Source organism: Boleophthalmus pectinirostris, unplaced genomic scaffold (genome assembly GCF_026225935.1).
Source record: "Boleophthalmus pectinirostris isolate CB_2022bp ecotype Guang Dong unplaced genomic scaffold, ASM2622593v1 HiC_scaffold_23, whole genome shotgun sequence".
NCBI classification, from domain to species: domain Eukaryota; kingdom Metazoa; phylum Chordata; class Actinopteri; order Gobiiformes; family Gobiidae; genus Boleophthalmus; species Boleophthalmus pectinirostris.
This window is the reverse complement of record NW_026571207.1, coordinates 20,716,302-20,730,502: the sequence shown is the minus strand read 5'-3', so window position 1 is coordinate 20,730,502 and position 14,201 is coordinate 20,716,302. Positions and strand designations below refer to the sequence as shown.

The 14,201-nt window shown below is 42.8% G+C and overlaps 3 protein-coding genes across 3 annotated transcripts in view; 1 reads left to right on the top strand and 2 right to left on the bottom strand.

Moving 5' to 3' along the window:
* Nucleotides 1-4: 4 nt before the first annotated feature.
* cltb (clathrin, light chain B) lies at nucleotides 5-3,214 on the top strand. Its single transcript, XM_055158986.1, has 5 exons — nucleotides 5-439; nucleotides 998-1,044; nucleotides 1,201-1,318; nucleotides 1,402-1,513; nucleotides 2,349-3,214. The coding sequence occupies exons 1-5, from the start codon at nucleotides 289-291 to the stop codon at nucleotides 2,518-2,520; spliced, it is 600 nt and encodes a 199-aa protein (XP_055014961.1). The 5' UTR covers nucleotides 5-288; the 3' UTR covers nucleotides 2,521-3,214.
* Nucleotides 3,215-3,406: 192 nt separating this feature from the next.
* higd2a (HIG1 hypoxia inducible domain family, member 2A) lies at nucleotides 3,407-4,400 on the bottom strand. The gene is made up of 2 exons (XM_020927667.2): nucleotides 4,177-4,400; nucleotides 3,407-3,761 (listed from the first exon to the last, which is right to left on the bottom strand). Exons 1-2 carry the CDS (start codon nucleotides 4,358-4,360, stop codon nucleotides 3,595-3,597), a joined length of 351 nt encoding a protein of 116 aa, XP_020783326.1. The 5' UTR covers nucleotides 4,361-4,400; the 3' UTR covers nucleotides 3,407-3,594.
* A 925-nt stretch (nucleotides 4,401-5,325) lies between these two features.
* Nucleotides 5,326-14,201, bottom strand: part of ankhd1 (ankyrin repeat and KH domain containing 1) — a 14,113-nt gene continuing 5,237 nt past the window's right edge. Inside the window, exons 3-27 of the mRNA XM_055159028.1 lie at nucleotides 13,860-14,003; nucleotides 13,681-13,783; nucleotides 13,270-13,532; nucleotides 12,917-13,186; nucleotides 12,416-12,818; nucleotides 12,202-12,341; nucleotides 12,014-12,125; nucleotides 11,492-11,780; nucleotides 11,192-11,405; nucleotides 10,936-11,111; nucleotides 10,675-10,837; nucleotides 10,500-10,595; nucleotides 10,266-10,382; nucleotides 10,126-10,186; nucleotides 9,615-9,814; nucleotides 9,196-9,545; nucleotides 8,840-8,992; nucleotides 8,497-8,646; nucleotides 6,829-8,356; nucleotides 6,534-6,717; nucleotides 6,341-6,454; nucleotides 6,012-6,263; nucleotides 5,744-5,931; nucleotides 5,490-5,657; nucleotides 5,326-5,385 (exon numbers count right to left, since the gene is read on the bottom strand). Coding sequence (XP_055015003.1) covers nucleotides 5,326-5,385; nucleotides 5,490-5,657; nucleotides 5,744-5,931; nucleotides 6,012-6,263; nucleotides 6,341-6,454; nucleotides 6,534-6,717; nucleotides 6,829-8,356; nucleotides 8,497-8,646; nucleotides 8,840-8,992; nucleotides 9,196-9,545; nucleotides 9,615-9,814; nucleotides 10,126-10,186; nucleotides 10,266-10,382; nucleotides 10,500-10,595; nucleotides 10,675-10,837; nucleotides 10,936-11,111; nucleotides 11,192-11,405; nucleotides 11,492-11,780; nucleotides 12,014-12,125; nucleotides 12,202-12,341; nucleotides 12,416-12,818; nucleotides 12,917-13,186; nucleotides 13,270-13,532; nucleotides 13,681-13,783; nucleotides 13,860-14,003 — 5,898 coding nt within the window. The remainder of the gene's footprint in view (nucleotides 5,386-5,489; nucleotides 5,658-5,743; nucleotides 5,932-6,011; nucleotides 6,264-6,340; nucleotides 6,455-6,533; nucleotides 6,718-6,828; nucleotides 8,357-8,496; nucleotides 8,647-8,839; nucleotides 8,993-9,195; nucleotides 9,546-9,614; nucleotides 9,815-10,125; nucleotides 10,187-10,265; nucleotides 10,383-10,499; nucleotides 10,596-10,674; nucleotides 10,838-10,935; nucleotides 11,112-11,191; nucleotides 11,406-11,491; nucleotides 11,781-12,013; nucleotides 12,126-12,201; nucleotides 12,342-12,415; nucleotides 12,819-12,916; nucleotides 13,187-13,269; nucleotides 13,533-13,680; nucleotides 13,784-13,859; nucleotides 14,004-14,201) is intronic.

The following is a 14,201-nucleotide window of genomic DNA, read 5'->3' as shown; positions in this document are numbered from 1 at the left end:
ATAAAGAAAAGAGAGTGCCTTGTCCTGGTCTGTCCAGCTTCATCATCAGCCCACACTTACGGACATAATGAATCATCTACGGGACTAGAGCCGTTATATATTCAGCTTTTTATCCTAAACAAATGAGTTGTATAACCCCTTGTTTTCTTTCTACTGATTATTTTTGCGTAAAACGTTTGATTTTTACAAACCTCTACTTGACGTGTAACTCTGGCAAATTACGGCTAAAACATTAGCAAACAAGCTAACCCGGCTGCACAGAGTTTACTAGAAAAGTCTTTGAAAAAGATGGCTGACAACGGAGCACACCAGGTTGAGGAGGACCCAGCCGCGGCCTTTCTCGCCCAGCAGGAGAGCGAGATAGCGGGGATAGAGAACGATCACGACGGCTTCGGGGCTTTGGAGGCTGCAGATGCTCCTCAGCCTACTACAAACTACGGCAAGTTTATGACCCAGATGGAGCTGGAGGCATCAGCTAGCAAGCTACCAAGCTGCTAATGTGCCCATATATCCATCTACACCCTTCACTTTGTAAATACAGTATACTAACTATACAGTATAATTCGCGATTTGTTCCTTACGGATTACAAACAAAATCACCTATCTATTTATATTATGTTGGTTAAACTGGTTAAATGCCTGGTGTTGATTACAGCCACGGCTTGTTGGGAGTTCACAGTCTGTGGTTAGCTACGTGGTTCACCAGGCATAATTAAACTCTAGGTACCGCTGCATCAATCTCTCTATAATAAATCAGCACTTCAGGACAAACACAAAACGGGCCAAAAGGTTAGACTGTTGGGCCCAGCCCAGTAAGCCTGGCTTTGGAGAGCCAATGATGAACAGACTTGCAGTGGCAGAACAGGTGCCACTGCATTCTGAACAGCAAAGAGCTATGTAAATGTAGGGACGTAGCACACACGTTTGCAGTGAGTGTAAGGGGAAGAACAAATACCTTCTTAAATTGTTTGCATTTTCCTCTTTTTAACAATGTTAGACCCGTTTGGAGAGGAACCTGCCACACTGAATGGTGACATGTATCAGGTAAGTTTTCTGTTTGTTATTTAAACTGTCACCATGGCTTATGAATTTATTCTAAATTAAAATAGTGTCATCTATAAACATTCATCATTTCTGTAACACATACGCCTGTTCGTCTTGTCTACCTACTGTGGGTTTGACTTTGTTTTACTTACACAGGAGACGAATGGACCTACAGACTCCTATGCAGCTATCGCCCAGGTGGATCATCAGAGGCAAGAACCAGAAAGTTTACGCAAGTGGCGAGAAGAGCAGAAGGCACGCCTTGAAGCATTAGGTGAAACGACACTTACCATTTCCTTTCCTAATGTAAGGAATAAAGCCAAACTGAAGTAACTTTTGTATTGTTTTTTTCATAAGATTCTGCATCTAAGGCAGCAGAAGAAGAATGGAGGGCAAAAGCTAAGAAGGAGCTGGATGACTGGCATGTACATCAGAGTGAGCAAATGGAGAAGAACAAGGCCAATAACAGGTTTGTGTCAGTTTACATTTAATGTGGCAAATCCAGAAATATTGCTTTTGTTTTCTCATGAGATTTTAAGATGTGCAGGGCACTCTCTTAAAATGTTGAAATAATACATAGATGGTCAAGTATTAGGAAACTTGAAGCTTCTTTCACTGATTTTAAGCACATTATTTTACATTTCTTGACCTGCTAAACCTCTTCTCTCATACCTTTCAACAGACTCTGTCCAAGTCTGACACGGTATTTCTTTGCATTTCCAACTGTTGTTCTGGCAAAAACTGCTGCCCAAATATTTTTAAAACCACCAAAATTGTTCTCATACTAAGTGAGGCTGTATATCCTGTCAAATGTTTGAAAAACAAACAGGAAACTGGCTTGCTTGACGGAATGCATTTCATGGACAAACATAGTACAGGCATAGTATTCTAAGAAGCCAATAAAGAAGGGCTAATTTACTAACTCTCTTTGCCTTTCCATTTTTATATTTCTTCTGTCTTGTCTAACATGGAATTTCCTCTGCTTTCTTTTCTGCTTGCCTGGCCTTGCTGATGTAATAGGATTGCTGACAAGGCTTTCTACAAACAGCCCAACTCTGATGTTATAGGATTTGTGTACGTTTAGTACTTATGCTGTCAATAATTACTAAATATAGCATTATATTTCTGTATGCATGTCTGTAATAACCATAGGTCTGTGTTGCCAAGTTGCATGTGATTGTGGTAATTTACTTAAGTATTTCATGTACAGCTTTTTCTCGTTGCAGCATGTTTGAAGTGGATGTTGTTGAAACTGCTATTGTATCTGTCGCATAGACTTAATCATATCTCTATTTAATCTGCAGAGCATCCGAGGAGGCTTTTCTGGCAGAGACTGATGGTGACAGCCCTGGCACTGAATGGGAAAGAGTTGCTCGTCTATGTGACTTCAATCCCAAAACCAACAAACAGGCAAAAGACGTTTCTCGAATGCGTTCTGTCCTAATCTCTCTCAAACAAACTCCTCTAGTTCGCTAGTAAATTATGAAATGTACATTCAATACATTTTAAAAAGTGATGCCTTTCCACTTTTAACTGTTACCCTGGTATGGTTTTGCTATTAGCCATTTTCTTACTTGCAAATGCCTTTTAAATAAGTAATCTGGACCCTGTACCTTACAACTGATTGCATTATTTACTTTTATCTTGACACTTTTTAATATCATATTCCTTAAAAGTTTCATTTTTGCATTCAGTTACTGCATAGTTTACCTTATTTGCATGTCTATACTAATATCTAATTTATTTTGTACATTTTGCAAGTTGGCCCTTTTTATTCACTTATTTAAGCACCAATTCTTATTAGATTGTAACCACCTATGCCTAATTTGATTGTGTACATGTTTGTCTTGTTTTCAGTTCATTGAAAAGATACACAAGGTAGCCTATCATTTGCATACCATTGTCCTTTAAACACACAAGCTTGTGGCCTTTAAGATGATCTTTCAATAGATTTGTTTCATAATTAGAAAATTAATATGGACACTTATTGCCAAACCAAAGACATTGACGCCTAAATTCATGAGCAATTGTGCATACAAATTTGCCCTCTTGTGACTCATTCACAAACTTGTGTCATGTCAACTTAAATTGTATTTTCTGTATCACATGTTGCCTGTGCGGATATTACTCGTAAAAATGAATGTTACAATAAAACTGGAAAACAAATTGATCAGTATTTAATGTTCAATAATGATAATTGTAAAATATCTACCTGCTTCTCTGTCTCACATGACATAACATTTTATTTAACCTCTAAAACTTTAAATCTTTGTGTATACATTTGTAAACTATTGATCCACAAGGGACATTACTTGGACACAAAAGCTCATACACTATATTTAGTTTAAAAATAAGCACTGTATTTTGGTTGTTATATGGTTTAATTTCCAATTCTTGAATAGATTAAACAAAACCCATACATTCTGTAATATGTGGAGACAGCAGTTTCCAACACCTGTATTATGATGCATTATAAATAAAGTAGCAGTTACATATTTTTGTTGTTTGTTAGATTTAATTTGATTCACATTGTCCTTATCATGACGCATCTCATTGCTTGGGCTTCAAAGCTGTGGTAAACACACCCACAACAATTGCAACTACAGTGAAGCCTTGGGCAAATATGCGACCCCTCATGAGGAGCTGAGACTGTCTGGTTTTCCCAAGACTGAAGGCACGAAGTCCATAAAGCAGCGCTCCAGCTGTCCCCAAACATCCTGTGGAAGAAGGCACAAAGCATAGCTCAAATCTCAAGCGTTTTCCTTTGGACAACATGGGTGGAAGAATGATATTAAAAAGGATGTTGTAGGTAACGTGACCCCTGATTATATCATCAAGGTTATCGGTATGGTCAAACCAGTTATGGTCAAACCACTTGGCCACCAGCTTTTCCAAATTACAAAACAGAACATGTCATTTTAGTTTTTACAATTTATATCTGAAGTAAAGCTAAGAAATTATTTTTATGACAAAAAATTATTCATAAAGTTAAACAAAGATTTTACAACATAGACATACGTAGCACATGAAAGCATTTTCTGTTGTTCTTTTTACTGCATTGTAAATATGTAGTTTATTCAGTTTTAACGCCAGCTATAAAGGTAGGTTACTTGTGTAACTGTTCTCACTCACCTATTGGGACAAATGGATTTTCTTTAGTCTTTCTGATAAATTTCTCTTGGAAACTCTCTTCTTTTGCTCTCGGTGGGGGCGTAAACCCCTCGATAATCGGAGGTTGGGAAAAGTCAAATGGAATCGGTACAGTGGGTGTTTTGGCTGTCTGATCCGACACGACTGGCGTCGTCGTAGCCGCCATAGTTAGCAGTAATGCACACCGGAAACCAGACTATCAAAACCTCCGGTTTCGTAAACCTTCAACCTAAAACAAATCGCTGGACAATGCTAAAAAAAAAAAAAAATTAGTGTATATATCCAAAACCTATACCTATGTCTCCCATTCTTTGTTTTATTTGTTTGTATTTCCTTATTTAATTACAAGTTTAATTGTAGTATTCCTAATCATAATACAAGATGGGACAAGAGCTAGTTTTTCCTATTGATTACACTGTACTTTACCTTTGAGATCTTTCATGGCAAATTCACAAATTTTGAACCTGAACCTTGTGTGGCTGATATATTGTGTGCCTACTTACACATTTATGATGGCCACAATAGGAACGATCACAATTTTAAAAAAAAAACACCAGTGATACTTTTCAATCTTTTATTTGAATATTAAGGTAAATATTTCACATTAATACAGGCTACATAAAGTAGAGCCACTATACGACATGAAATTTACTCTCATTTTAACCCTTTTTAGTATGTAAACAATTATACATGTATTTACCACTCTAAAAGGTTTTGATTTCTCGTTCTCCTCAGGTAATCATCTAGTTTTGGGCCATTAAATAGCTACTTCATGTTGAGCCCCTTAAGCCCAAGAAAGGTGTTGGTGGGTTTAAGTCAAAATCACTAAACTACGCAGAAAATGGATCCTGTTTAACAGTTGATCGCACAAGTTTGCTTGAATCATTGGGACACTGAAAACAGCTCTTGCCCAACTCTGTTGTTCCTTGTGGATAGGAGAGATAGGCACATCAAAGAATGGCGTCATGAGACCTTCCAATTCTTTTAACCTCCTGCTCTGCACTCTTAAGTCACTAGTTAGGTTATCACTGTAGTATTTTTTAGCTTTGTCTTAATCTGTCATATTTCGTCAAGTTTATTTTTCACGCTTGCGTTGCGAGTCATGCTTTGTTTGATTGCTGTGGACGCTGCCTAATTGACGTGATTCAGATGCACGTTGCCCAGATGAGGTGCCCAGGTACCAGGCCACACCTATATAGACAGAGGGAAAAATGTCCAAAAGAGCCATAAATATAAATACTATTTACTACTACATTTCTAATGCAACTCACTTTTTTGTAATAGAGCTATAGTACCTGTTGTTGTGGGTCAGAGTTGTCTGCATTATTCGGGACCACTTTGATTATGGGACTCCATGCAGGGTCGCCAGTGTGCAAACCGTTGTACATTGCTCCTCCTGGCCCCTCTGCCATGGGTGCATGAGGGGGCAGCATTGTTCCTCCATACATTGATATTGGTATACCCTACATGGAAAAAAAAAATAAGGCTATGTCAAAATCTGTTTTAAAAAAAACATGTTCACAGGTTTGCTTTAAGTCTTTTTAGTTACCTTAGGGAAGTCAGGGATGTAATTGTTCGGCATATGCTGCGGCTGGTGAAAATTGTTTGCTGGGTTCGCAATGCCGGTATCATCCTGCTCCATCGGCTGGTGTTGAGAAAAGGCCGACTGTTCTGCTTGCAGCTGAGGATGCATCATGTGACTGTTCATCAGTGGCTGGGACCAACCAGACATAGCCTCTGCATCAAATATTATAACAAAGTAAGAGACAATGTAGAAAAAAAATACTGGGTCACACAAGTTCACATTTTTCACTCACCCGAAGCACTGCCAACACCAAATGACCAAATGCCTCCCTGTCCAACAGACGCAGTGTAATTGGTGGTGAGGAGTGGTGGGTTCACGGACCCTGTTTGCCGAATTCGAGCCAACCTCTCTGTTCCAATGGGTGGGGGCACCTTCCGATCCTGCTGCGATGTGCTGCCTGGTTTAGGCTGAGGAGGAGGGGCCACCGCTGATGTGGACAGTGCAGATGATGACACAGTGGAGGGAGGAGGAACAGGGGAGTCGCCTGAAAAAAAAAAAAAACTTAACTGTTAAATAATAAATTAAGAAAACAGTGTAAGCCTTATTCACAAGGAAAACTACCTGAAGTTGATGCACTCCATGGATGAGGGGAAAAGTGCTGTCTGCTGAAGGAAGGAGCACCCACTGCGGTATGTCCATGCAGATACACAGGATTGGTGGTATAGCTCGCCAAAGCTATAACAGAAAAGAAAATATGATTTTAGGAGCTGCAACACTGACAACCAGATACCTCCAGAATGTCAAAGCATCTTACCAATGGGGCTATTGACCATCCTCTGGGAGGTTGAGCGGTAGCCAGGGGCTTTGGAGTTGTCTGGCGGAGGTTGGGGAATCATACTATCCATTTGACCCATGGCCATGTAGTTTGGTGGAGCCGAGTACGACTGCTCTGGTGGGGATCGAGCAGGTAGATGGCTCCACACTTGATTGTTTCCAACCTGAGTAAAATAATAAATATTTAAATTAATACACCAAAATCCACAATTGCAGTAAACTGTTTCTGGAATAATTTTGGCATGAGCAATAATTAAAATATCACAGTGACTGACCTGGTTGTTGTTATCAAAAATGCTGCTGAAATTGAAAAGCCCAGCCGGACCGAAGTTGGTGATCTGTTGCGGCTTGCCTGGGCTGGCCACATGCTGCATCTGTGAACCATTGATCATCCCGAGGTTTGCAGAGACCTGATGTGAGCCTGGAGCTTGGGCTTGGGGAGGCAGACCTGCAGGCTGAGATGTTTGGTTTTGGGACTGTTTGGGGAGCTCTTGCTGAGTGTTGAACGGCACAAACACAGACTGCTGCTGTTGTTGCTGCTGTGCCTGCTGCTGCTCAGTAAGAGAGTAGTAAGGCCCTGGTGGCTGCATACGATGAGAGACTCTGGGTGCAGGGGCAGAAAAATGGGGTACAGTGTTGTTGGGATGTGCAATATTATGTGATAGGACAGGGGGGGTAGCTGAAGGGAGATTGGAGCTGGGCTGTGGGTTTAGGAGGGGTGGAGGTGCCTCTGAGGATGGTACAGAGGAGGGTGTCGTGGGTAACTGTTGCCGGGGTTCTGGTTTGGACGATAAAGCCAAAGCTGGGGGTGTGAAACCCACCGAAGCGATATTGTCACTGACAGAAATGGGCTGACTTTCTACTGGGAGTGGCGGCTTGTCTTTGCCAGGAGTAGCAACAGCACTGAGGTCTGTTTTGACTGCCTGAACAGAAGGCTGTGAGATGGGTCCGACTGGTTGGGGTGTAGCATTAGCAGTGGTCGTATTTGAGCTGTGATGTGCTGGAGACCCTGTTCCCCTTACTGCATTGTTAACGTTAGTAGGAGGTGTAGCCGAAACTGATACAGCATTCACCCCTTGAGACTTGGGGTCAGGGCCAAAGAGTTGTTTTCGAACAGAAGACGGTGTGGGTACATTTGTTTGGGGGTTGTAAGAGGTGGGATTGGAGGTATGAAGGGAGGCTGCAGATGTGGATGTGTTAGGAGTGCTGGTAGTAGTAGTGGTGGTTGTTGTGACTGGGGCTCCTGTAGTTGATGTGTTGCTGTGGTCGCCATGAGCCGAGTTGGGTCTAGGCTGGCTGGTCGTGCTACTGGTTCCTCCATTGTGTTTGGGGGAGCTGTTTGCACTGCCAGGACTCACAGGACGCACAGGAAAAGGACCCCATGTGCTAGCAGCTGGGGAGAAGGTTCCACCGAACTGGGCCATGGGTAGACGTGGATGTCTGATTTGGTGCATGGTTTGAGCAGCGAGTAGAGCAAGTTGAGGGTGGGCGTACGCAAGGGGCAGAGACACAGGAAAAGGCTGTCTGACATTGGATGGCAAGACCTTCCCAATCTTTCCACCAGCTTGAGAGGATGCTGAAGAGGCAGGTTGGAACGATACCCCAGGGGATGTGACCAGAGAGCTCAGTGGTTTGGTGGCAGAACCACTGGTGGTCCCAGTTGTATTTGGGAAAGAAGCAGTCGTTTTGGAGCCTGGAGCTCGGATGTGATTTCGGGGGATTAAATCTTCCAGCTCTTTAGCAGGATCTTGAATTAGAGCATTGATGAGCTGGACTGCATACCGGGTGGACTCTGTACCTCCCCTGCAACATGATACAGTCACAGTTGCAATTAATGTACATTAAAAGAAAAACAACATGGCTTCAACTTTCTAGTAAATGTATTTTGTATGTATGTTAGCAATGCCATTTCAAAATTAGTCCACCAGATGGCAGTATTTTACCTTATAGTAATCATCCTCTCCCCATTTTTGTCCTTCTGTTTGTCTACATCAATATGAGCTCCAGTCACATCTTGAATTGCTGTGATGTTGCAACCTCCTCGGCCCATAATCCGAGAGACCACAGAGGCGGGAACAGAGAGCTTCTTTGATCTGCAAAATGAAAACAATAAATGCTCATCAAACTCTGAAGCAGATTAATTTTATTAGTTTCTATAAATGATATGGACTCTAGAGAGTAACTGTTACAATGAAAAAACAAAAAGTAGTAGCCAGTATCTTTTTAAAAAGTATTACAGTAGATCTACACTTAAATGTACTGGTTAAATATTTTTTTCCCACCAACCTCCTGACAACTTCCTTCCAACCTTCTTCTCTCTTCTGGCCACGCTTAGGGCTTGTAAGGCTTAGCTTAGTGCTTGCAGTGTTAACTGGTAAAGCCATGGTTTTAAACGGTGAGGGAAGGGAGCTTGAGGTTGAATCGCTTGTGTCTGGAACTCTGAAAAGACAATTTGTTTTAGGGTTCAATGAAACACACCTTAATAAGTATTTACTGGTTTATATAGTGTTTTACATGTTCATATAGACCTTACAAAATCACTAAAAATGCAAACAAAAAAAGTACTCCTCACATGTTTTATAAAGCAAAGACTAGTACAGGGTACAAAATAATGGGGGGGGGGAATCAAATGTCTTGCTCACTTTTGCGTTGGTTTTGAGATGGAGACAGTGACCTTGCTGTCCATTCGGCTCTCAGCTTGTGACTGCAGATACTGCCTTTTTTCTGGACCTGGTGGGAGGATTTGTGATGGCACTGCTCCTGAAGAGGGCGCTGAGGACGATGAAGAGGAGGAAGATGACGAAGCAGAGGAAGTCAGGTCAGGAAGATAGTTGAGCTCTTGACTCTTGCCACCACTGCTGCTGCTTTCACTGGCACAGTCCGTGCTGTCCAAGGGGTCTGAGTCGCTGTTGCCACTCGTCACTCCCCCACCGCCGCCCCGGGGCTCACCATGGATCTTGTTCTTGTCAGCCTTGTGCTGGGCTAGTGCAACCTATGACAAAAACAGGAATTGTATTCCATTCTTAAAATGCAGCTTATATTCGTATTATGATGTGCTAACCTGTGGATCTTGTAATATGATTGGCTCGCTTGGAGAGGAGTCCTTGGTCTTGTTCTTTTTATTCTTACGATTGGTGCTTGGGGTGGTGGCCACACTTGCCCTTTTCTTACCAAAAGCTGTAGTGAACGTGGTGGATGTGGCAGATATGCCAATTGTAGTGGTGGTGGTGGCACTGGGAGGCTCAATTGGAACCTCTGTTTCTAAAGTGAATAAAGAAGAACACATTTAAGAAAAGATACATAAAAATTAACAAAATAATAATAATTCACAAAGTGGGAAGAGCTAGAAGTGTGTGGAAGTCTGGGCCATCCTGCTTAGACTACTGCCTTCGCAACCCAGCCCATAGATGAGAGACACAATGGATGATCAGATGGATGTTCAAAGTACTTGTTTATTTAAAGTTTACCTTCTGCTGAATCTTCCTTCTGATCCAGCATCTCAGACTCGTCCTTTGATTTCTGCCCCTCCTCTTCCTCTAGTTTTCTCTTCTGCTCCTCCTTCTTCTTCTTGCGCTTCTCCTTGCGCTTTTCACGCTTGGCAGCTAAGGCCTGCTTCTTGCTCTCCTCTCGCGACTGTGAAAATTATCAAATTAGAAAATAAATAATATCACATCATTAAAAGCTCTGAAGGCATTACTAGAGTATGCATTACCTTTTCCAGGTCGAGCTCTTTCAGGAGGATGCTCGCATTTTTGTTGGCTTCAGCTGCCTGTTGGTCTTTGGCTTTGACGATGGTTTCCATGCACTGATGGCACTTCTTTAACAGCTCCTACAAATGGTACAAATTTGACTACTGAGCACATAAAATATAAGCTTTTCATTAAAAAAAATTTGTAAAGGGTGCACAGAGGGCAGTGCCTTTATTTAAAAAGAACTTAATACCTACCTTATCAGTAATGGTGGCAATATATCTCATACACTCAATGTCTGATGGGAACTGGTTGACTTCCTTTACAAGATACTGTACCACTTTAACATGACCCTATGATGATTTGCAAACAAGCTGTTACTCACTTGTAAAGTAAGTAAATATAATAAACAAACTACAAAAAATCCCACACCTTTCGAAAAGCAGCCATGAGAGGGGTGATCTTGCGGTTGTCAGCTGCATCCACATCAGCACTGGCATGAACCAAAAGCTGAACCACGTCAAAATGTCCGCCATTTGCTGCGAGCCAAAGAGGTGTGTTCCCTTTTTTGTTACGTACATCAATATGAGCACCCCTGTGAAGACAGTATTTGTGTATATATTATACTTCATATATTTCGGTAAGAAGAACAGACAGAATAACCATGGTTGGCTTAATATATCCCAAACTCACCTGTTGATAAGCAGCTCACAAAACTTATAGTGGCCTTTGTCAGCAGCAATGGTAAGGGCAGTGTCTCGTGATGAGGGCACAGGAGGAGCATTGACATCAGCACCTTTATCCAGAAGCACTCGTCCAACTTCAGCATAGCCTCCAGAGGCCGCCTCCATCAGAGGAGTGAGACCAGTCTGCAGGGAAGTGAGGACTCCGTTAGGAAAACATTGCACAATGAATACCAAAGGCTGAGTCAGACAAAATCATAATTTACCTTAGCTCGATGTTCCACATTAGCCTTGCGATCTAACAGCAAGCTAACAACCTCAGCTCGCCCCTGAAAGCATGCTAAGGTCAGGGCAGTGTTTCGATTGGTCTCAATCTGGGCATTAATGTCAGAACCCATGTCCAGCAGCAGTTTTACAGCTGGTACATGGCCATTCATTGCTGCCAGCATTAGAGGGGAGATCCCAAGCTTACTGCCAGTTCTTGAAAAGAAAAAAATATATATACATACATAAGATATTTTTTTTATAATAACTTTACAATCTAGCATGCTGATAAACTTTTCTACCTGGAGTTAATTTCAGCACCAGCATTAAGAAGTATTTTAATGATGTTGACATAACCCCCAGAAGCAGCCAAGCTGAGTGGTGTGTAGTCAGAAACATTGCGGTGCTCTTTATTTGCTCCCCGAAGCAGCAGCAACTCTACCACCTCCTGTCGCCCACCGGAGCAGGCCAGGGAGAGGGGCGTGTCTTTGGTTCTCTCTGACTGCGCTTCAATGTCGCCACCTTTGTCCAGGAGCACTTCAACCACTCCCACATGACCAGCTGTGGCAGCCAGGATGAGAGGGGTGAATCCTGAAGAGCAATGGGAAATTAGGAGAGCCCTTAGTTCTTTTGGTTGTTCCCATTTCAGGGGTCAAAACAGTAAGTCCTCTAACGCAATCTGTTTCTAAATGCCTCATCTATTCTCAAACAAACTAACTTCATGTTCTCATTTACATCCATAAATATTCGGTCTTTTTCTACACCTCTAGCTCAATAACTAAACATTTTGCCTGATTAGGTTGATTGTTGTTGTTAAGGTATACCTTTTTTGTCCCGGTGCTCAATGTTGGCTCCCCGAGCAATCAGGACAGATACCAGCTCTTCATGTCCTCCTGCACATGCCAGCGTCAGCGCAGTGTCATGGTTACTCTCCGTCTGAAAAGAAAACGGCCCTCAATAACAGCACAAATATGTAGGGATATTACTTTAGCTTGTCTTTAATGGATCTTACATGTGCGTCAATGTCGACAGAAGGATAAAGAGGCAAAACAGAGGGAGGCGTGGAGATGCTTGCGGGCGTCTGTGAGGGTGGCTGGGATAAGGGCGTTGGTGAAGTTGTAGTAGTCAGCATTGGTACACGACTGCTCACAGCTGAATCAGAGAAATCATATGAGCAACATTTATCACAAAATTGAAAGAAAACATGCACCTTGAAATCAACGTACCTGCCATGATGTCATCCAGCGTGTCTGTGAGTGTTTGTGCAGGTGTGGCTACCATGAGACCATCTGAGGGCTGCGGAGGTAACATTCCTGGGGAAATCCCAGTCAACTGTTGACCCTGGCCCTGCGGTTGGCCCAGCATCTGCTGTCCCACTAGTACCCTTTGGAGCTCAGGGCTCCCTGGGTAGTCCGCAGGGTTGTAGTCTGGTAGGGGGGGGATAGGAACAAAGGCCGCCTGGAGAGGTGGAGGCGGGGGCTGTGGCTGGGTCTGAGGTGAGGGTGGAAGTGGAGGTTGCTGTGGAGGCTGGTAGAGAATTGTGCCCACCTGTGGAAGTTTGGCAAAATCCTCCTCTCCGTCAGGCTCTTCATCTGAACCCTCCTCCTCATAATCATAATCTTCATCCTCCTGGTTGGATATATGAGTAAATGGATAGATAGGTAAATGTTTAAGGCAAATATCCTACACATCACTTTATGTAGTCAAGTGTATTTTACTGCTTCTACCTCTGCAGGCTGCTCTTGCTCTACATCCCGGTTGGCCTCTTCATCTGTGTCAGAGCTGGTGTTGACTTGGGCGCCTGGAGGTGTGGGAAGAAGCATCGGGGAAGTTGGACTCCCCGGCCCAGGTCCAGGGCCTTGGCTTTGCCCAGGCTCCTGTTCCTCTTTCAAGCCCTTTGCCTCCATATACTCTTTGGTGAATTGTTGCTGTGTTTTTAACTGCAGCTGGCGCTCTACCTTCTGCAATTCCTTCAGAATTTTCTTTTTCTTCTGAACCTAAGAAAATATTTTATATCAGAAAACATTTTAAAACATCAATGGCATGACTAGCGCAACACCACACTCGAGGTAATGCACACCTGCTCCTCTCTACTTTTCTTCAACTCCTCAATCTTGTCTTTGGTGAGTGGCTCCCCCTGAATAAGTTCTAACGACTGAAGTTGGGCTTTTTCAATGGCGCTAATCCTCTGCCCAAGCTCATTGAGCTTTCCTTCTGTCTCCTCCACAATGCACTCTAGAGGCTGGCACAAGTGGAAGGTCGGCAGATGATCTGCCTCTGTCCGTTGGCCAGTCGCACTGGGCACACTAGGCTGAAGGGCAGCTTGTCTCTGCTTGGACATGGCTAAAGAGTCAAAAGAGATAATAGAGCATAAGTACGTCATTACAAATGAATAATGTATTCCAGTAATTACAGTCATATTAATGTTACAACTCTTATCTACCTGTATCAGTTTTATCTATAAATGTTATAACAAAAAATATATAATTACCCTTGCTTGAGACGGGAGGGGGGGTGGCTATGCTTGATGGAGCTTGGTCGGGCTCCTGGGGAGGTACCAAATTAGCGAGGGCTTGGAATGGGACACGAGGAACCTACAAATAGGGATTATTATTATTATCCTCCTCATCAAATAGAATAGTGGGCAATGCACAGCAACTAAAGCTTTACCTGAGAGGCATCTTGCGAAGGAGGCGTTAGTTGTGACAGATCAGGGGCTGGGACAGACAGGATGTTGTTGGGATAATCCAACAGGTAGGATACCACGTTAGTGTGGCCACCCTTAGCAGCTTCTATCAACATGGTTGAACCATCCTAAAATCACATATTAAAATTTAATCCAGCACTCCAGATTAAAACTAAAAGAATATGTGGGGCTGTCATTACTTTGAGCCTGTGCGTTGGGTCAGCTCCATGTGCCAGTAGAAGCTCCACCACAGCAAGATGTCCTCCAGCACAGGCCAATGACACCACTGTGTGGTCATTATTAGCTGTCGCTCGATTCACATTAGC